The sequence below is a fragment of the Budorcas taxicolor genome, chromosome 3, assembly GCF_023091745.1.
Source record: "Budorcas taxicolor isolate Tak-1 chromosome 3, Takin1.1, whole genome shotgun sequence".
NCBI classification, from domain to species: domain Eukaryota; kingdom Metazoa; phylum Chordata; class Mammalia; order Artiodactyla; family Bovidae; genus Budorcas; species Budorcas taxicolor.
In genome coordinates, this window is record NC_068912.1 from 4,574,091 (window position 1) to 4,597,038 (window position 22,948).

At 44.3% G+C, this 22,948-nt stretch overlaps 1 protein-coding gene across 3 annotated transcripts in view; it reads right to left on the minus strand.

The window, feature by feature from the left end:
• Nucleotides 1-22,948, minus strand: part of PBX1 (PBX homeobox 1) — a 334,001-nt gene that overhangs the window by 18,614 nt on the left and 292,439 nt on the right. For 2 of the 3 annotated variants that reach the window (XM_052636769.1, XM_052636767.1), the window contains one exon: nucleotides 20,768-21,490. The exons of the other annotated variant lie outside the window; for it this stretch is intronic. Coding sequence is in view for 1 of the 2 variants with exons in the window: in XM_052636767.1 (XP_052492727.1) it covers nucleotides 21,398-21,490 (93 nt within the window). In the remaining variant the exon portion in view is untranslated. Of the gene's footprint in view, nucleotides 1-20,767; nucleotides 21,491-22,948 lie in introns of those variants that run through there. 3 annotated transcript variants of the gene reach the window in all.

A 22,948-nucleotide genomic window follows, 5' to 3' on the forward strand; every position in this document is an offset into this window, starting at 1 on the left:
TGGAGACAGGGCACAAGACAGCCTTTGGGCAGCATTCCAGATGGGATGCTCAACCTTACACACTTGATGTGCCTGAGCTGGGGTCACCCTTTGCCCCGGGCACCTGGGTGTGAATTTTCAAATTACAAATGGTAGCTTTCTCCTCAGTACCTAGAAGCACTCGGAACCTCAATAGGACATTTTTCTCTGCCTGGTCTCTGAGACAGAATCTCTGTAGCTCAGTCTCCCAGTATGCCCCTAATGTGAAGTCAAATGTGGGATGCTGGGCAAGCTCACCAGGCAACCTGATGGATGAAGGACCTGCTGTGTGTCACGCATGCACTGTGCCCTTTGAAAAAGAGTGTTTCGTGAATCCTGACAGCTCTGAGATCCCTGCTTTACAGATGAAGAGAAAGGCTCAGGAGGCTCGGAGAGGTTGAATAATGTGCTCATGATCTCCCAGCTCTTAAGCAGCAGAACAAAGATTTTAAACCTAGGGCTTTCCAGGTGCCAAGTATGTGCTCTTTGTCTGTCTCATGCTGTCTCATAAATTTCCTAATCTCCACTTAGACTCCTTCTCTGGTGCTGCCTTCCTTCTCTTTAATCCATTCATCCTAGAACAGTCCTCAGAAATTCCGGTTTTCAATAAAAATTTCTCTCTTGTTGAAAACCATCAGGAGTTGCCATATCAGAGACCAGATCCCACATACTGGATGGCAAGAGGTGGGGTCCAACTTGGGAATGGGAGAAGTGGGCAAGGGGATTTCTTTGGTGCCTTTTGAAACTCAGATGCCATCCAAGTTACTTCTTTTAAAATTCAATTAATTTCTTCAAACTTGTTTTGGAATGATTCTGCAAAGCATAGTCACTTGTTTAACTTGAGAACCTTCAGGGCACAAATAATATTGACAAAATAATCAAGATGTAATCCACGACTTATCAGTTACAAGTTAATAACTATGGTTAAAGTTATTCTGAGTGTCATGAGTCGAGCCAGATGAGGGTTCGTGTCCATGGTTCTGGTTAGAATGAGGTCAGGACTGAGGTTATATCTTTGTGGGTAGCTCACAATCTAAGTAAGATCATCAACAGGGAAAGTCATTTGAAGACAATTGCAGGGTGCAATGGGGCACATTTGGTCTGCTGCAGCCTTGTGTTGTCACGGAGCGTTCTGGCATCTGACGCTTTCTGAGACTCCATGGCTGGGCAACAGGAAGGAGTCTTGGATACTGGACTGGGAAACAGAAGGAGGCTGGACCAACAGACTCTCTGCCATGGTTGCCCACCCTGGAAAAGAGGCTTGAGTATCTTTAAGTATGAAGTTCCTAGTGGGTGATTAGATGACCTGAGTTATCTCTTTTCTCCCAGATTATGGAAATTCGCCTCCTTCCCTGAGATGCCAGTTGATCACTATTGTCAAATTAGTTACAGAATAATGAATAGAGACATTTGTTTGGCTTTTACAAAATTTAAAATTTTGCTTAAGGAAAATAATATTCATTTTAAGGACCATGATCTGGTGGTTGGTATTTGGACTAGAGGCTAGACGTCTTGAGTTTTATATCTAGATAGGACTACACATTTCAATTTTTTGAAAGAATTGAGGTAGCTTTGTGCCTTGAGTCCATTTCCTAATGCCATAGAAAGTGCAGGGACTTGCCATGGGCTAGGGAGTGTTTAAAATGTGAGTTCTTTAGCCCAGAAAAATATCTGCTGTTACCTACCACCACCTTCCTTTCCTGCTTCAAGTCACACACCTAGGCCAGAACCACTTCTTTCTTGCCACCTGTACCTGAAATCAGATGCATTCTGAAATGAGATCTGGAGAGCAGAGCATGCACATTCTGGAAGAAAAAGATGTATGAGAGAGTGCTCAACAGTCCAGACACCGAAGCCTGACTGCTGAAGTTTAAACCTGGCTCCTTCACTCTGTAGTTTTAAACTTCCAGGAAATTTGTTCAATGTCTCTGTGCTTCGGTTTCTTCATTTGTAATGGATATTATGATAGTACTTATCTAGATTTGTTGAGACACTTAAAGAAGTGGATGTATCCCTTAGAACTCTGCCTTGCCCGTCAGAAGCACAGCAAGGCGGACACCTGTCTCCAGCTGCCTGTCACACAAACACACCTTCAAGGCGCCCCTTCCAGCACTGAGCCCCCCACATGGAGAATTGCTTATGGGTCATTTGTGGTGATTCCTCACCTGTCTGGTTCAGGTAGGTGCTGTAGGCTCCTAGGACCTTAGTCCCAGGCCTTCCTCTGGATGTGGTTCCAGAAGCAAACCATGAGAGGTGGCTTTGAGATTGCTTTAGGGCAGCACAAACCCATTCATTCATTCACTCAACAATGACTTGTTGAGAACCTCCTAGGAGCCAGTACTACCTTGGGCAATTCACTCCACAGTTCCTGCCTCTCAATTTCAGAATGGGTATCATAACACCTGCTCACAGGTCAGGCTCCAAAGGCTTGTGTCAGCACAAGCTGGACAAGTTGGTGTCGCCAACTTGACAACTGTCACTCTCTCCAGGATAGTGGCCCTGCTGCCACAGGTGGCAATCCCTCTGGTGCAGAGCGGCACCAGATCAGATGGGTGACCTCGGGAACACGGGTGCCTGGGCACCATCTGGCATTCTCTTTGCCTCTGATTTATCAGTGCAGAGCTATCCCTGTGCAGCACCATCAGCACGAGTTTGGTGACACCTTTACTGCCTGGCACAATGCAGAGCAGTGATGATCTTATGCAGTCGAGGACAAAGTGCAGAGACACCTGTTTATTGGGCCAGAAAAGGCCACAGGTGCTGCCCGGGAGAATGTGGGCATCCCAGCTCCCCAGGGACAGATCATGCTGAGCAGAGCAGCCAAGGTCAGCTCACGGTGCGGGTTGAGGGTCGGGATGTCTCGCGTGTTTCTGCAACCTCTCCCCACTCCCTTTCCCAGTTTGCTCTGCTGACAGCCACCCCTGAAGTTTATAGGTATCATTACCTATGAAAAATCTGTTCTGTCGGAAGACAGTCGGGGGTGGGGATGGGTGGCAGATTGCAATTTAATGATCAGATTAAAATATGCTAAAGCAAACAAATAAATAAATAAAGAGCCCAGCCGCCTGGATGGAGCACCACAATTCATTCCGTGGGCAACAGAGACCGGGGCTCCAGAGACCAGCTCATAATTCACCCCACAGGCAGGTTTAGTAGCCTGTTACTATATGACCACAAGGAGAAACAACCCTCCAAGACAGATTTACACTGAATGGCACTGGAAACTGAAGGGCTAGGGGCTGGGAGAAAAGAGATGGGAAAGTAACAGTGGTGCTAATCACGGGGGCAGAATGGGTGTTCCAGTTTCCAGTGGCAATGTCGCTCTTTCTCTTCCAGTCTCCTCGGCCCCTCCACAGCTCACCTGCTAGAGTCAACGCCACTCTGCGGCACTGAAACGCAACATGCTGAGACCACGTCCTGTAATGTGGGGTCGTGTTTCTATTTCTACCCATCTCCCAGCCTGTGATCTCAGGAGGGATGAGCATGTAAATTGTTCCCCTGTTATCCTTACTTTTAGATGCCAAAATGTTGCTCCATAGGTCAGTGCTGGATGGCTGAAGGAATGAGCTATTACTCTTCAGAGCTTGGGTCCCTTGCTGAGGACCTCCTTAGCGGGGCCCCCTGGAGTAGAGAGCAGGGAGGTGGGGAGCACGGTGGCCAGGCCCCTTGTGGTCCTCCCATGTCCACCTCCCTGTGCTCCCTGTCTTCCCCGGGGACTTTCTCTTGCTCTTTCTGGTCTGCACCTGCCAGGTTCTCTCTTCCAAGACAACTTCTGTATACCTGCTGTTCCCCTTGCCTAGAATCCTCCTCTCATCCATCATTACAGTTAACTAATTTTCTAGTTTGCAGCCCAAGAAGCCTCCAGAAAACATTGCTGACCCCCTTGACTGATTCAATTCTCTTTATTATGAATTCTCAGAATCATCTATCTTTTTTCTTATTACTTATCAAGTTGCAGATGTACACCTATCTCTGTGAATAATGAATTGATGCTAAACACTTCCACTAGGCAGAAAGCATTCTGAGAATAGAGACTAGGTATTTTTATTTTTGCCTGTCATCTGCAGTATCCACAACAACGCCTGGTGCACAGTAGGTTCTCAGGAAACATTGATTGGAGGAACAGGACTTATCCTTAGAGATCTCATTATCCTACATGCAGTGGTCATCACTGAAGCTTCATGCCCTCACCACATCCTATGATTCCATGACGCACCACCCTTCACCCTCCACTGAAACATTTACAGTTATAATAACAGCTCATCTCCACCAAGCTAGAATGCAAAAACTGATTAGGGCAGCTCTCCACCAGGGCCCGACATGGCTGTGGATTGCTATTGTGTCTGAAGGGACAGGAAAAAGGGTAAGGAGATCTGAGATAATCATTCATTTCTCACCTTGGGGAAAAGTCTTTTTTTTGTTGTTCACAGTCAGCAAATGATGCTCTTGTACCAATAACAAATGTCAAATGCTCTTCCTGGGACTTGGGGGAGAGAGAACATTAGCAAAGGAGGAACAATTCAGTGAAAAGGACAGAATTTCTGTTTAAGGATTGAAAAGCCAAGTAACAAATGTCACCAAGAGACTCTGGGGAGAGAGCTTTGCATCAGCCACCAGTACTATGGAAAAAATAGATATATCTCTGGCCGCTTTTAATCATCTTGCACTCACCACGGCCTGGAATCTTCCACAGGGTCTCCCTCTCTCACAGAAAGGTCCTTAGCTCTCAGCTCTGTAGCACATACGTGTGGGTGTCTTGTTGGACCAGAACTGGAGAAATAACCAGGGGAGGCTGTCAGAGCAACAGGCCAGACCATACCCTGTGACTCCTAACACAGCACTGTAAATTAGGAGGCCAGCCTTGGGGACTTGGCTTCTGGTAGTTTTCTTGTTCCCTTATTTGTTTGACAGCTATGAGTGAAACTCCATGGTAAGCATGGGAACAGTTGTTCAGGCTCCTGTATTAGATTGTAAATGGGATAGCAATTTATTCACCTTTTTATTCCCCCTGATAAAAGTGCTTGGGAACCAAATTGAAATGGACATGTTCTTAATGTAGAAGGGAGGCAGAAGGAACCAATAATTGCAACATGACTTGATGAGTGCCACAAGAGAGGCATAGGCAGGGTGCTGTAGGGACAACAGTCCTCCCTGGGGACTCGGGGGATGCTGTCAGGGGCACTGAGCCTTGAAATATGGGAAGGAGGAGAAGAGGGTGACAGAGGATGAGATGGTTGGGTGGCTTCACAGACTCAATGCACATGAATTCGAACAAACTCCAGGAGATGGTGGAGTGGAGAGCCTGGCATGCAGTCCGTGGGGTCGCAGAGTCGGACACGATTTAGCAACTGAACAACAACAAACTCTAGCAGGGAGAAAGTCATTTCTGACAAAAAAAATGCATGTACAAATGCAGGTCCTGGGAAAGGCACTGGGTTTTTATTTACACTAGATTTTCTCAGAGTCCTTGCCACCATCCTCTCTGCCCCAAATACTCCAATTGTTTTCTAACCGGCTTCACCATTTCCAATCTTATTTTCCTTTTGTCTACTTACAACACCGCTGCCAGTGGCATACTGTTAAAACTTAGTCTTATCATATTACTCCTCGCCCCAAACCCTCTGCCTCCAGGTTTATGCGAAGGAAGAGCCAAAATCCTCACCACGTCCTCCAAGAGGCTCTGTATGTTCTGCCTTGCACTGTCCATTCTCTGGCCATATTACCCAATAATCTTCTCCTCATTCTCTCTTGATTCAAATACACTGGGCTACTTGCGATTCCTCAAAGCTTCCTGATGTGTTCTTGCCTCAGGGCCTTCTGCTTGGAATCATCTCAGATATCACAGTGGCTTCCTCCCTCCCCACCTTTAGCAGTTTGGTCAAACTGATTTTTCTAGTCAGTCCTCTGGACCACTCTGTCTTGATTTTCAATAGCACTTTCATCATCCTGTCTTACTTTCCCCCAGCACTAACCATCATCCCACATACCTGGTGGCTCAGGTTATGGTAAAGAATCCACCTGCAATGTGGGAGACCTGTGCTCAACCCCTGGGTTGGGAAGATCCCCTGAAGGAGAGCATGCAAACTACTCCAGTATTCTATGCCTGGAGAATGCCCATGGACAGAGGAGCCTGGCATGCTACAGTCCATGGAGTCACAAAGAGTCGGACAAGACTGAGCAACTAAGCGCAGCACAGCACACCATACCATCCTTCTTATTTATTTTGTCTCCTCTCTCTTTTCCGCTCCCATGGGAGTCCTAGACTAGTAACCTGGCAGGCAGGGCAGAGTGTTTGTTCAGTGTTGGCTGAGTAAAGGATAAATGAATATGTTGTTGCTCAGTTGCTAAATTGTGTCTGACTCTTGGTGACCCTATGGACTATAGCATGCCAGGTTCCTCTGTACTCCACTATCTTACAGAGTTTTCTCAAATTCAGGTCTATTGAGTTGAGTGGGTGATGCTATCTAACCATCGCATCCTCTGCTGCTCCCTTCTCCTGCTTCTTTTGCCTTCAGTCTTTCCCAGCATTGAGGTCTTTTCCAGTGACTCAGCTCTTCACATAACATGGTCAAAGTACTGGAGCTTCAGCTTCAGCTTCAGCATCAGTCCTTCCAATGAATATTCAGGATTGATTTCTTTTAGGATTGACTGGTTTGACTCCTTGCTATCAAAGGGACTCTCAAGAGTCTTCTCCAGCACCACAATCTGAAAGCATCAATTCTTTAGTGCTCAGCCTTCCTTTATGGTCCAACTCTCACATCTGTACATAATTACTGGAAAAACCATAGCTTTGACGATATGGACCTTTGTTAGCCAAGTGAGGTCTCTGCTTTTTATTATGCTGTCTAGGTTTGCCATAGCTTTTATTCCAAGAAGCAAGTTTTTTTTTTTTTTTTTTTTTTTAATTTCCTGGATGCAGTCACCATCTGCAGTGATTTTGCAGCTCAAGAAAATAAAATCTGTCCCTGTTTCCACTTTTTCCCTTTCTACTGTCCATGAAGTGATGGGACCTGATGCCATGATCTAGTTTTTAGTTTTTTGAAAGTTGAGTTTTAAGCCAGATTTTTCACTCTCCTCTTTCACCCTCATTAAGAGGCACTTTAGTTCCTCTTCACTTTCTGCCATCAGAGTGGTATCATCTGAGGTTGTTGATATTTCTCCTGGCAATCTTGATTTCAGTTTGTGATTCATCCAGCCCAGTATTTCACATGATGTACTCTGCATAGAAGTTAAATAAGCAGGGTGACAATATACAGCATTGACATTCTCCTTTGCCAATTTTGAACCAGCTTGTTGCTCTATGTCTGGTTCTAACTGTTGCTTCTTGACCTGCATACAGGTTTGTCAGGAGGCAGGTGAGGTTGTCTGGAATTACTGCCTCTTTAAGAATTTTCCACAGTTTGTTGTGATCCACACAGTTAAAGTCTTCAGCATAGTCAATGAAGCAGAAGTAGATGCTTTTCTGGAATTCCTTTACTTTTTCTATGATCCATTGAATATTGGCAATTTCATCTCTGGTTCCCCTGCCTCTTCAAAACCCAGCTTGTACATCTGGAAGTTTTTGGCTCACATACTGTTGAAGCCTAGCTTGAAGAACTTTGAGCACTACCTTGCTAGCATATGAAATGAGTGCAATTGTATGGTAGTTGGAACATTCTTTGGCATTGCTCTTCTTTGGGATTGGGATGAAAACTGACCTTTTCCATTTCTGTGGCCACTGCTGAGTTTTTCAAATTTGCTGACATATTGAGTGCAGCAGCATCTTTTAGGATTTTAAATAACTTAGCTGCAATTCCATAACCTCCACTAGCTTTGTTCTTTCCTATTCTATTTTTTCCCTCTATTTCTTTGCATTGTTCACTTAAGAAGGTTTGTTTGTTTGTTTGTTTGTTTGTTTTAATCTCTCCTTGCTGTTCTCTGGAACTCTGCATTCAGTTGGGTATATCTTTCCCTTTCTCCTTTGCCTTTCCCTTCTCTTCTTTTCTTGGCTGTTTGTAAAGCCTACTTAGACAACCACTTTGCCTTGTTGCATCTTTTTCTTGGGGATGGTTTGGTCATCACCTCTTTTACAATGTTACAAACCTCCATCCATAGTTCTTCAGGCAGTCTGTCTATCAGATCTAATCCCTTGAATCTGTCACCTCCACTGTATAGTCATAAGATATTTGAAAAAAATCCAAAAATAATTAGCTTTAAATGAATCACAGACTTCATGTATAGAGTGAAGTTGGCAGAGCTGCTCTTAACCAACTATGTGAGGTAATGCCATGGGCATTTGTCTTTATCCTTGCTGCGTGCTTCAAGACCTTATCTCTCTTCACCACTCCCCCCCTTTTTTTGGCCAGGCCAGCAGTTTGCAGGATCTTAGTTCCCTGACCAGGGATTGAACCCATGTACCCTGCAATGGAAGGGTGGAGTCCTAACCACTGGAGGGCCGGGGAAGTCCCCACACCCTCTTTCCTGACCTCTTACTACCCAAGTGCCAGGGATCTTATTGGCGGGGTGGGGGAGTGTGACCTCCCTTCACGGTCTTACTTGGCCTTGCTGTCTTCCTCTCTTTTTCTCCCCTCCACTCTTGCTGTCCTTTATTATTTCTTCTTCGATCTCTTTTCTTTTCTCTGTCCCATTCTCCTCTCCTTGCTGCCCATTTTCTTTCTGCACCCTCCTCTTTATCTCTTCCTACCCCTTCTCTCTACCTTCAGTTTTTCTCTATCTTTTCTTATTTCTTCTCCTCCTCCTTCCCTCAGTTCTTTCTCCCTCCCATTGTTTCTCCTTTGTCTGAGGTGTGTTTCTCCTTTGTCTGTGCCTGTTAGGTGTGTAAGATGGTGCCCCTTGAACTCTAATAATGTATGTGGGGAGATAGGATATTTAACAACATTTCAAGGCAGAGCCAAAGATACACACCCTGGAGGATATTTGGAGGAACAGATAACTCCAGGAAGGAGAAAGGCTTCCTAGAGGAATTGGACCTATGCCTAAAGAACAAGTATGTGGGGACTTCCCTAGTGGTCTTGTGTTTAAGACTTTACCTTCCAATGAAGGGAGTATGGGTTTGATCCCTGGTCAAGGAGCTAAGATCCCATGTGTCTCATGACCAAAAAAACCAATAAAACCACATTAAAAAAAAAAAAAAAAAAGACCAAGTGGGTCTGTGAATAAGGTAGGGCCATCATTTTAGGTGGTTGATATAATTACATCATGAGCGAAATTTGCAAAAAGGTTAAAACAAAGGAAGAAGCTTGGAATTTGGGGAGGGGTACTATGAGAAGACCATCGGCTACAGCCAGTTGTTCTTATTTGAGCTTACAGGAAGAAGGAGGCTAGCTTAGTGAAAGACTCTCAGAATTATATTTTCTATCATTCTAATATTGTTTCTTTATCTCTACAGAGCAACCTAAATTTATGTACAGATGTTTCAAGAAAGCAATTACTAACTGATCCGAGTGATCTGCTTCACTGGCATATTCCTAGCACACAGCTGCCAGGAGGCATTCGTTGAATTGGATGGAGCTGAATTCCTGTACGACTAGGGGAAGGAACAGTAACAATATTCCAAGTTTGAGAAGGCTTTGACTCAACATTATCATTGCTTCTGGGGGTTAGGGATGCTTGCCTAGCATCCTTCCACCTCTCCTTGAAGTTAGATGATTTAAAATAATGGAGACGGTCATACATTTCCTCGGCAGTTTCTTGGGCTTCCTATCGTTCTATCCTTTGAAGGGTTTAGTCGCTTCAAATCATCCAGTAGCAAGAATGCTTTCATTCTAATCTACATCTGCTCCATCAGCCCAGCCTAATCCCATTTCCCCCTGGATCTGAGCTTTTTGTTCATGGACATCATAGTTTTAAAACCTTGCCCAAGCTTGTTAATTGATGAGTACAGTTGTTATTCACGAGCAAGGGCTTAGAGATTTGTGTTGTTTTTTGTTTAACACTTTGTCTTGTTGAAAAAGTCTTTCCAGTGGTAGTCCCGCTAGACATTAAGGTCCTTCTGAAGTACAGAGCCACTGTCAGCACGCAGGAGGTGGTCAAGGGCATGCTTGCTTACTGGAGAAATGTAAGGGTGGTCACACAGCCTGTGGCCTGTCTGGCAACCGTCTGCGATGTCTCAGGAGAGGAGCCCAGGGCACTTGCAGAATTCTCAGCAGAGATTTGCTATTGCCACAGAGGAGGTCTGGGCCAAGCAAGGAAAATCCCAAAGAGGGAATTGTACTGAAAAGCAGTAATGTGCAGAGAGGTAAGATCGAAGACCCAGAAATAAAAGAGCTGGGTTTATATCATTGTGGGTTTGCTCTTTGAGTTGGGAATATCCCTTAGCAAAGGGAATGACTACCCACTCCAGGATTCTTGCCTGGAGAATTCCATGGATAGAGGAGCCTGGTGGGCTACAGACAGACACAACTCAGTGACTAAATCTTCCATTTTCACCATGTCATTGAAGGTCAAGATGCAATGAACTAACTGATACAAACTTGGGTGCAGAAGACAAGTGGTTAATGTGATGCATGATGTCACAGTCTTTTGTTATCTGGCTACAGGGGCAGAGGGCCCTGTTTGAACTTCCAGGCCATGTGCACATGAGGAAGTCAGAGCTCTCCAAAGATCTATACTCTGGTTTGTCTTCTTAGACATGCTTGGTGGGTGATTCAGACCAGATCTGCACAAAAAGGCTTTATTTTCAATTTGAGATAAGAGCAGGGAGGTCAGATATATTCCCTAGGACAGTTTCCCAGACCCTTGCATTTAGAGAGCAACTCAGCATCTGCTACTGCTAAGTCACTTCAGTCGTGTCCGACTCTGTGTGACCCCATAGATGGCAGCCCACCAGGTTCCCCCGTCCCTGGGATTCTCCAGGCAAGAACACTGGAGTGGGTTGCCATTTCCTTCTCCAAACTCAGCATCTCTTTGACCATAAATAAAAATTCTTTTTTGTTGAGATAAGTTGAAGGTATACCACATGATGACTTGACTTGAGTATATTGTGAAATGATTCCCACAGTAATTTTTAGTAAACATCCATCATCTCATAGACTTAAGGTGGGGGTGGGAAAGGTTCGCTCCTCATGAAGAGAACTTTTAGGATCTACTCACTTGGCAACTTTCAAATATACAGCCTTGTTAACTGCAGTCATCCTGCTGTGAAAGTCTTGATTCTCATTCAACTACTGCTACTTGTACTGATTAATAAGAAACTAGAAAACTTTCAGCCTTCTACGTAGGTAAGTTCGGCCTGAAGGACTTGCAAAAAAAATCCCGAAGCATTTGGAGAGCAGAGTATCCTTTGAGGAAAGAGGTTGCAAGCTGAAGCCATTAAAATAAGACGTAAGAGCACATCACATCCTCTCACCCTGGAAAAGGATCAGAGAAGTTGGCATGTGGGAGAGAAACTTTAATGACCTCACAGTTCTGTCCAAGACCAACTCTGCTTATCTACTTCTAAACATCAACTTGTTTAAAAAAAAAATCCTACATTTTCTTAAGATAGGAATAGTGCAAAAGTGAGTGAGAAATGATGGAAGACACATTAATTGAGCCAGAGAGATAACAGGAATTTTCTCAGGAAGGACAAGATCTTAGTAGCCAGGCTAGACTGATATTAAAAAAAAAAAAAAAGAAAGAAAAGAGAAAATATGCCCATAGCTAATAGCTCTTTACAATGGAACTATGGAAAAAGAGGACATCCTGATTGCAACTAGTTCAGGGATACAGATGCACCCAGATAATCAGAAGTATAAATAATACTAATAATAAACATGCTTTTAGCACTTATGTGTATCAGGTGTTATTCTAAGTTGTTTTCATTTTTTTTTATATTGATGTTAAATTGGTATTTATCCCTGGTTCCTGATACAGAGTTCCTAAAACCCTCATATTTCCTAAGTGATAGGAGTATGTTTAGTTTGTGGGCTCCTTAATTTTGTCAGGATGGGAACTGGTCAGAGAAAGACTAAGCCTTGATCAGAAAATTGAAGCTTTTAGCTCCAAATCCCAATCACCATGTAGGAAGAAGTGCTAGAGATTGAGAAAATCATCAATGGCCAATGATTTAATCAATTTAACCCATGTATTGATATCACCACAAACACCTCTTAAGCCATAGCACCCACATGCTGGGAGGGTGAGACAACCCAACTCCATGGAGTCAGAGGATCCTGCACTCAGATCCCTTTCAGACCTTCTCTTTATATCGATGATCATCTGTATCCTTCATGCTGCTGCTGCTGCTAAGTCATTTCAGTCGTGTCCGACTCTGTGTGATCCCATAGACAGCAGCCCACCAGGCTCCCCTGTCCCCGGGATTCTCCAGGCAAGAACACTGGAGTGGGCTGCCATTTCCTTCTCCAATGCATAAAAGTGAAAAGTCAAAGTGAAGTCACTCAGTCATGTCCGACTCTTTGCAACCCCATCGACTGCAGCCTACCAGGCTCCTCCGTCCATGGGATTTTCCAGGCAAGAGTACTGGAGTGAGGTACCACTGCCTTCTCCGGCATCCTTTATAATAAACCAGTAAATATAAGCTTAGTGGCATCCTGAGTTCTGTGAGCCGTTCTAGCAAATGATCAAACCTGACATGGGGGTTGTGGGATTGTCTGATTGATAACTGGCCAACCAGAAGTGCGGCTGACCTGATGCTTGCTATGGGTGTCTGCAGTGAGGGCAGTCTTGTGGAATGGAGCCCTGAAGCCTGTGGGGGTTTGACACTAACCCTCAATAGTTAGTGTCAGAGTTGAATAGGATTGTAGGACATCTATTGGAATGTTTGAGAATTGGTTGATATGAAATAAAAACCTCTCATTTAGTGTCAGAGAACCTGACAGAGATTCAAGTTCACGTGGTCTGGCTTTTAAGATCTCAGTGAGCAAACTACATGTATCCCTCACACCAAAGGTTCTAAGAAAGACCCACTGAAAGCTGCAGTTAGTGGGTAGGTAATGAAAGCAACTGGAGATGTTCCAGTGGGTGACTTTATAGGTTTCACTAGGTGATACAAGAAAATGTGGACACATTTAAAAGGGAAAAATCAAGAAGATCCTGGTAAAACACTGCAAGAATTATTACTGAATTCCAGCACAGTAGTTAGTGTGTATAGGAATGCAGACATGTCCTGTGTTCTGAAACTGCAGCCCAGGGGATGGCTGGGGAGGGCAGGAACATACCTATTGGGCAAACAATACCTCAGCGGGCAATGGAAAGATACCTCTTGTGGAGTTGGACCCCTCAAAGGGATTAAAGGTGAGCAGGACCTGTCTGAACAATGGAAGCCTTGGACAGATCCAGAGTAGGCTAATTCTTTACCGTCTGACCACCAAAAAGCTACTTTTATGCTGTTCAGAAGTGCTCATTGTCAATACTGGTGAGTTTCACTGGACGGTGTGGTTGGTTTTCATGAGACAGATGGAATTTGGGCTTGGAGTGTCACCTGGACATAATGAATGGACCCTATGATTAATGAATGGACCCTATGATTTATCCAGAGGAATCCAGAAGCATGAGATAAGCTGTTTTTTGCATGGATTCCATGAGAATATGGGCTTCCCTGGTGGCTCAGCTGGTAAAGAATCTGCCTGCAATGCAGGAGACCTGAGTTTGATCCCTGGGTTGGGAACATACCCTGGAGGAGGAAATGGCAACCCACTCCAGTATTCTGGCCTGGAGAATTACATGGACAGAGGAACCTGGTGAGTTACAAGCCATGGGATCATGAAGAGTCAGACATGGCTGAGAGATTAACACACACACACATACAGGAAAATAAACAAGGTCAACGTTTCTCCCAAGCACGTGGCCCCTTACAACTCGTCTTGCCTACCTACTCTTACACTGCCCAGAGTGGTCTGGGAAGTATACCTAAGGCTAGAAGCCAGAGATTGTGTCTCCCTGTGTCTGATTGGCTCAGACAGTAAATCCCCTGCTCTCTTTATCTGGTCACTGTTGGAATTTTCACGCCTCTCTGGGCCTCTGGTACAAAGATATAGGGTAAAGCACCTTCCTTGCCTCACCCAATGACTTCCTAAGACTAAACTCTTGTGCCATCCTTCACGCTGAATATTTCCAGAAAGGAGGCCATATTTTGGATAACAAAGGGTGGTTGGAACATTGGTGTCCTGCTTTCTTGTTCACGTAGGGGAGGTCACAGAAGTCTACAAGGAGAAGCAGGTAGAAATTCTATGTTGAGGGTGCGGGTGTGGAGTGCTGAGCTCATCAGATTTTGTGATTCTTAATGCTTTCGACTTCATTTGAAGTAACTGCTGGCCACTAGATCTGACCCTTCTAGAGAGCAATAAACATGGGAGAGACTTCCTTAAGGGCCAGGCAGGCTGCCTTGAGGAACAGCAGCTCTCCTTTCATGATGACCGTGGGCTGAGTACTGAAGTCAGGAGTTTAGACAACAGCCAAGTGTGGAGATTGTTGAGGAGGTGGCTCAGCTCTGGCCCCCGTTGTTATACCTCTTTCTGGGTCTTCTCTGCTGAAAAGTAACAGAGCCAACCCTGGGATGTTACTGAAAATGGTTTTCTTGGGAGTCTGTCCTGTGCAGTGAAACAGCTCTGTGGACTTGCTTTTCTCACTAATCCTGGAGCATTAGGTGTGATGAGACGGCTGACTACTCAAGGAGTTATTGTGTGCTGTTATTGCCAGGAAGTGGCTGCCTAGACAGGGACCACTTTTCCATCCTTCTGCCCACCCCTCAACTCTTGCATTTAGGAATATGAATGGAAGGGAGCTCTTGGTTAAGGCTTTCAAGAAGTGGTGACCTTTCTACACACTCTTTCCCTCCTGCAGGTCAGATGTGGAGGACTACAAATTCCTGCAGGCTGAAGGAACTGGATCCCTGAATCACTGCATGAAGACAAGGCATCCTGACAAGGAATGTTTGCTGGGGGCTATTACCATTATTAGTGAGAAACAGACTTGTACTGAATTCGAGGCACAGGCTGCGGTCCATGAGATCGCGAAGAGTTGGACACGACTGAGCCACTCCACTTTGACTTTTCACTTTCCTGCACTGAAGAAGGAAATGGCAACCCACTCCAGTGTTCTTGCCTGGAGAATCCCAGGGATGGGGGAGGCCGGTGGGCTGCCGTCTATGGGGTCGCACGGAGTCGGACACGACTGAAGCGACTTAGCAGCAGTAGCAGCAGCAGTCTTGGTCTACTACAACAGTTTAGTACCACTCTTAAGTAATAAACTAGGTGGGTGGGTGAGGTTCACAATTCTCCGGGCAACTGAAGGACGAAGTGGTCTAACACTACCTTGTATACCCAAACTTCCATAAATGCTCCCATGTTTAAATTTGCAGAGAAGACATGAGGTCTCCATTTTGATTGCTGAACATGCTCTCCAAATCAACCTTGGCAAGACAGCTTTATATTTTTGAGGCCATTGGGCACTTAGCTTATCTGTTAAGAAAAATGATGATTTGACCCCCTCCTATGATGGTCCATTCTTTTCATCTGCTTTCTATTGATTAGAATCATGATAGGGATGAAAGGGTGAGTGATTGGCATTTTCAATATAGACCTGCCTCTCTGGGGCTTTGGGCAGAGCCTCCTGAAGCTTAAGGTGTTAAGAATGAGAAAATGATGCATGTGATGCCTCTCGAGGAACGATATGAGGAATGGCAGGCAAGAAGCTGCATCCCACTCTATGCACAAATAAATGGTGTTAAGGGCCTGGAAGCAGACGTAGGTGTTGAAGGCTGAAGTGGTGATCCAGCCAGAACACTCTGAGACATTAAACTCTGTAACAGACCACAACCCCAAAGGTCAGGGGCTCATTGCGAGTGTAGACAAACCTCTGCAAGAGACGACCACACGGGATGGCACACGTAACACACGGCAGGCATGTTTGCCCAGTGGAGGAGCATCTGTCATACTTCCCAGAGCTGGGTGGTTCTTCTAACTTAGACTCATTCCTTCCCCTGCAGCATCTTTCTGGTACCACAATTTTCCTTAGGACCAGATCAAAGCAAAGAGAAGGAAAGGAGAGCCGGTGGAAGATGGCTGTGACTCAGAAACTTGTAATTTATTGTGGAACATCACCCTAACATTTTAACTGGTATTTGGCTGATGGCTGCCGATCACAGACAAGCAGACAAAACTGGGTGCTCTGCCTTCCTGCAGCACAGCTAATATTCGCACGTAAAAAAATCCGTCTTTCCTTCCTTCTCTCCCTCCCTTCCTTTGTGTGTGAGGAAAGTAACTCAATTTGTCCCACTGCAAATGTAGCCTTTAAAATGATGAGGGCCACAGTTTAAATTATAATCCACATTAAACTAAATCATAGTTTGGGGAAAGACAAGTTATCAGCAGGTAAGAAAATAAATTTACACCAAATACAAGTATACTTTTTTTTTTTTTGCAACAAAAGAAACTATTTATTTGGAATATGCATTACCAGTACAAATTAGGAGACTGTAAAACCTACACCGTGTTAGTATCATTAGAGAACACAAAATTTCAGTTGGAATCAAAAGGGACAGAAGCCTGTGCTCTCACAGAAGCAGAAAAGCTTAAAATTTCAAAACCAAAACAGAGCAGAGCTTTGCAGGTTTATACTCTGAATAATAAGAACAGGGGAGGAGGAGTGGGAGAATAAAACCAACAACCAAAGGAAAGCACTTCAAAATAATTGAAAACGCCAAAGGAAAGAAAAGAATAAGAGAGAAAAGGGGAAAACATTGAATGTTTTATTAATTTTAACAAAAGGAAAAAAAAAATGTTTACAAAAAAAATAAAGAGAGTCCAGAAAGCTTTGAGCTAGGGATTGAAACCATAAAGGTGATGTGAAAAGCTCGTCGTCATTGTTTTTTTATGACTTAAAAACAACAGTGCATGCATTAGGGTAGAGACACTTCCTAAAGTGTTGCTCACTTTTCTTGCTTAGGTTCTGGCTGCTTTCTGAATGCTTAGTCATCTGTGGAATGAAAACCATTTAAATTAAGTTTCTCCAGATAACATTGCTTTCTTTTCTCCCCTAACTTAACAAAAACATTCCGAATCAAGCCAGTTTGACAATCTGCTTTAAGCAGCTGCCTAAATCAAAAGTTAGTGAGAGTTAGCCCATGAAACCAGCATAACCACTCAGCACTGAGTCTGGCTGGAAATAAATCCAGGCTGCAGGGCTCTCGGGACAGCTCCTGGATCTAGTCTACTCAGCTAATGGTACACACCCCACCAGAATCTCCTGTGAAATTCCTCTGGAAGAAAAAAATCCTCTCTAGTTGGAAAGGCTTTGTGGAAGGTTGTTATCAATCAGGAAGAAAGAAAAGAAAGCATTTTAATGTGACATTCACAATCAACCAAGGCAAAAACTTCTCCCTACAATATAAAAAGTTACCCTGGACCAATTCCTTGAAGTGTTAAAGGTCAAAAAAAGGAACTTCAAGTCCCTGCAGTTGTTTTTTTTTCCCCCAGGGACTTTGGAATGCCACACACTCCAGAAATACAGGTGAGTCATGTGACGTCATTGTGGGGCTTGTCTCTGAAGTCAACTGAATTCTTAAGCAAACAGAAGTACATGGAAACAGCCTATTCTACAAATGTCATCTTTTCACATCACCTCGGATACATATTTAAGAAATAAAAACACCAAGATCATAATCCTGAAAATTAAAAAAGCACCCTCCCATAAACAAACCAAAAATAACACAATTTTTTTTTTAATATAGTTTAAAGAGCAGGATAAAGAAAAGTAAAGAATTTATTTCTGGGTCTCAAAGTTAATAAACATAATAACATGTTAGGCTGTACCTATTATGCTCACTATTCCAAACTTTTTTTTTTTTAGTTTACAAAATGAATTACTGTCACTTTTAAACATTGTGAAACAGGAAATGGATGTGCACAACTCGACACTTTTCTAGCATTCTTGAACTAATTCACAAATGCAAGAAAATAAAAGAAAAATGGGGGAAATGGTGAATGTAGGTAGTTGGGTGTTAAAAACTAATGCAGGAATGATGTGCATTGTCACAGAAAGAAGAGGGGAAATTCCCCATCCTGTTTTGCGTGCTAAGAGGGTCATTTTTAAAATTTTTATTATAAACACTATTAAATTCAGACCGCTTTTTTGGTTTTTTTTTTTCTTTATCTGAATATACAAGAACATTCATTATCAAATGTTCATCATCAATACTACAAAGAACGAGACACAAGTCGCAAGAAACAATGGAAAATGTTAATAAAGCTGAAAGAATCGTTGAGTATTTTTTTGTTTTTTTTTAGGTTTTTTTTTTTTTAAATTTGAGTTTCTGTAGTTTCATCTTTTTTTGGTATCGAAGTCAGGTTTTTCTGGGCAGAAAAATAAAACTCAGAAGGCAAGGGGGGCAGGGAAAGATACGTGAGAAAAGGCAATTGGCAAATAAAAAAACACTACCACAGCAAAAAAAAAAAAAAGAAGGTGCCACTTGGCAAAACTACTGCACAGGAGTCAATTCGACACCAGGGGCAGGAGTTAGGGATGAAAAGGAGGGTGTGATGAAGAGTCACAAGGTGGGCAAAGCTTAGGGCGAGTTTTACTTCTCAGGGGAAGTCGGCTGCGGGGAAAATGGAGTACTCCCACTTCCATCAGAAAATGAAGGAATCTTGGGGCACATTTTGGTATCTGTATGACTGACCTAATAAGAATTCCCAGGGAACTGTATTTCCAGAGGCACGCTCTTTCCATACCCATCCTTCCACTGTCAGCATTCTCATGCTTCCCTTAATACAAAAACGGCTGGTGGCCGCCATGTCCGACGTGATCATGGGTGAGCGGGGGGAAGGTAAAGAGCGCCATGTGACGAGCAGGGTAGGGATGACACAGTGAGGGGTGAGCATCAGTGCAAACCACTGCAGGGAGAGAAACTGCCTGTGCAAAGGTGGCACCACTCTGATCTCTTTCATCAGCTTAAAATGGTGATCATTCAAACCAAATCTGCAATCATCCTTCCTGTTTCCAAGAGAACCCTTTTGTGTCTCTTTCGTACTTTGCCCCAAGTCAAGGGGATACAATCCTACCATATTCCTGTGTGGGTAGTTTCAATAGATCCCTGCCACTCAGACCAAGTTCTTCCCTGGTTCTAATCACTGTAGAATGGTCACAAGATGTTTCCTTCCAGGAAGCCTCTTTATCAAGCTCTGTTCTGATGATGGCACAGGTTAGTAGACACAGTCTTCCTACTCCTCTTAGCCATCCAGGTATGATGCCATCTTGCCAAATATTTACTTTTTGCATTTCCTTCAAATACACACACCTTCTGGTTGCTTTCCCCTACCTCCCAACACCCACACACAGGAGCATTTTCTAATCATTACTGCAGTGCCGTGCAGAATGTCCATGATCTTGTCAGCTGGTCATCTTCCCCCCTCAGGGCTTTATACCTCTCCCAGAGGCTTTCTCAAACAGAGCAGATGAGACAGGGGACTAAATGCTTATGAGGCCACATGTTGGATTCTAGTACAAGCTGAGAGAACCAGATCACATTTTTCCAGTTTAGAAGCTTATCTCTACTCTACAAACCAGCCAGGCCTAAACAAACAAAGAAAAGCAACAACACTGACTCTGCTCTTCGTCCTCATGGTGACGACCTCAGGCATTACTGCTAATCAAAAGTTAGAACAGAAAAACCATGTATCCTCCCGACACAGCATGGGCCAGTTTATTTTAGGGAAGCTACTTCCCCTGACTTCACAATTATATATTGGGTATGAACGAAATCAATTTCTTCAGTCTTTTGGTGAGCCAGGCATAAACCCATTTTACAGACGAAGAAAATGAGGCACCAAGAGATCTGAACACTTCCCATTTAATCAAAAAAGATGCCATCTTTTCTTTCGGCACAGTTGGCTATGAAGACTGTGAGTTCAGGTAAAATCAGAAAACAGTGTAATAGCACATACTCTTCACTCTTAGATATTCCCAGGCAATAAAAATCACAAATGATTTAACTGAAAGCACTACCTCCCTGTCCCCCATCACTCTCAGGTCTTCTGCATAAGTAAACAAAAAGTTTGTCTCATCCATGTTCTTAAACAATTTTCTCCTCCAGGACAAGAATGTGGTGCCATATGACACTTTGGATAATTGATGCACTGTCCCTAACACAAACACAAAAACCAGACAGAACCAAATCCACTGCAGACACTGGAAGTACTGTGTGGCTGCCCAAGAGCTCCAAAGGTGCTGGGAACACCAACAGTTTAGGAAGTCTACCCTTCATCATGTTCAAGTCCTGTGTATGCCATTCTGGTGTGTGCAGGCTGGGGCCCTGGAAGCCCCAGGCACACACTGCTTCTCTATGTCAGTGACCTTCACTCAGAGTGGCTGTTTTGCTCTCTTGCGCTCACAAGGTGTAATGCTATGGTTACTACCGCAGGTATTCATATGTGGCATGTGACTGATTTGGGGCAAGTGAATGTGTGTCTGTGCACGGGTGTACATGTTTGTATACCTGTGTGTTGTGGGGAGGAGGGGTGGGATAAGGTTAAGGGTTGTAGGATAAGAGCCTTCCACTCCTTAGGGATGCATTCACCACCATGCCTAACTCAGACCTGGTTTTGCAATAGGTTCTGAACATTGCTTACAGCACGGTCTCCAAAGACTGTGCTTCTTGAGACCAAGAGCTGTCACTGGAAAGATGCAAAAGCCTCTAAGAATCCTGCCCTTCTTGCTCCTCAAGCCCTCTTTTGCTGCCTGACTTCCTGCCTGGGAATCAACCTGGTGGGGGTAAAACCAGAAACTGTGGCACTTGCAGAAGCCCAGCAGTGACAGCCCCCAGTGAATACCTGGGGCGACAAGGAAGAGGAGGAATTGTGTCCTAAGCAGTACTGTCCTCAGGGAAGGCAGAGCAAGAGGAGGCAGGGTGGCCTGGGACGAGCAGGGCAACGTGGCGTATTCCTGCCGAGAGGTAGTGAGAGTAAACGAGAGAAACAGAGAAGGACTGCCTGATAGCAGAGGGAGCGAGGGACCAAGGGAGGGAATCTGGCTCCTCAAACCACCAGCAGGAAAATATACAAATGCTTTTATTATGTTCTTTGCGTTTTCCTCTTTAAATTCCTATCATTGTTGAAAATATCCTTCAAGGATGTAAGAGAGGGCAGGGACCCAGGGAGTCTAGGACAGAGGGAAAGGGGCAGGGAAGATGACGGACACCAGGCTGACAGCTGGAGGCAGGGAAGGGTGGCTTCTACCCAGAAAAAAAAAGGGGGGGGGAAGAGAGTATAAAGAAGTGTCCAGATTGGCTGAAATAGCATCCCAAAGAAGAGAAGAGAAGGAGACTCTTATTGTGTTTGCTGATTGCTTCGACCTCCAGTCTGACCGCTTCAGCGTTGAGAAACCCTCCCTCCTGGCCCTGCCTCGACTGGAGCACAGGGTCAGCCGGGATGCGACTGCTGGGAGATCAGTTGGAGGTATCAGAGTGAACACTGCCAGGGCCTTCTGTAGGGGAGGTCACTGATGAAGGGGTAGTAGCATCCTGCCAACCTCCATTAGCCTAGAAGGGAAAAAGGGAGAGAAGTCAGTCCTCTGAGATTGGGTGGCTGTTCTTTGCAGACAATGACAATAAGGCAACTGAGGAAAAGGGCTGAGTACAGTGCCTGGCATGTGGGGACACAGCCAATGGATGGCTATGATTGTGGTCAATAATATCCACCCCCCAACCCCACCCTCAGATGAGTTTGGTCCTCCCAGCGAGCCTCTGGACACAGTATTGGCACGTCCACTTCTCACAGGCTTTGTCATTCAGTCCAGGCCATCAGAGGGAAATTCTGTGTGCTCTAGGATGATTGCGGCCACTCTGCTGGCCAAGGGACCGAGTTCTAGCTCTGACTGGCAATGGTTAGCTATTGGCTCTGGCAAAGCACTCTCCCCTGTTTGGCCTTGGGTACCCCTTAAGAAAAACTGAAAGGGCAGCTTAAATGCTTTCTCAGGTCCTTTCCAGCTCTGGATGTGGCATGTATAATGCGAGCTCAGGCACCTGTTCTATGCAAGGTTCTGTCCTAGATGCTCAAGGGTATATAATGATAGGTTGAGATCCAGTTTATGCCCTCAAGGATGGGTATGAGACAAGCAGATGAATGAACCAGAGTTTCAAGCAGAACCTAACACATGGTACCCCCAGCTGTTATGAAGATTCAAATGAGCGCAACATCTCCTCTTGATGGAGCATTAGCAAAGGCTTCATGGAGGATGAACTCTCTGAGGTAAGCCTTAAAAAGTACAGAGGGTGATGAGATGAATCAAACAGGTAAAACAATGGTGTCAACACCATAGGGACTGGTCTGTATGACTATATCTAAAAGGTGGTGACACAGGAAGCTATAACTTTGATCTATACGTGTAGATCTTCCTTCTAAGACTCTAAATCCAGATGCATTAAAACAGTAATATTGTTCCAAAAGGATTTGTTTTAATGACCACTCCTTTAAAAAATATCCCACCATTAAATAGCTAAACAATGATTTGCTATAGTGGTTAATTCATGACTGCTTATATATTTTAAAGCATTGAACCACAAGTGTGCTAAAAGGCCTCTTTTCCCCAATCACTGTGTTTCTTTGGAGTTAACAGACCCTTGACACTGGAAATGTTAATACCGAACAGACCAGGTTTTAGGCACGTAAATTATTTTTATTGTACCTTCTTCTTTTATTCCCTCAAGTACATGGGGTACCTGGGGTAGGTGTTATTATTGCCATTTGGGACAGACCATGGTTTCTACTCCAGCATAATCCACAATACTTAGGAGCATGGTTGGCACTTAATAGATCCTGGCAAACATCCATTCACATTTCATTCATAAAAAAGCACAGGTGTAAGTAAAAATCGAGCTTCTAGATTACAACTGATAGGACACAGGCTTCCTAACCTTTGAACCAGACTCCTTTTTCTCTGCCCTTTCCATCTATTTGGCTCCTTCTATTATTAGTTCACCCAAATCATGCTCCAATTT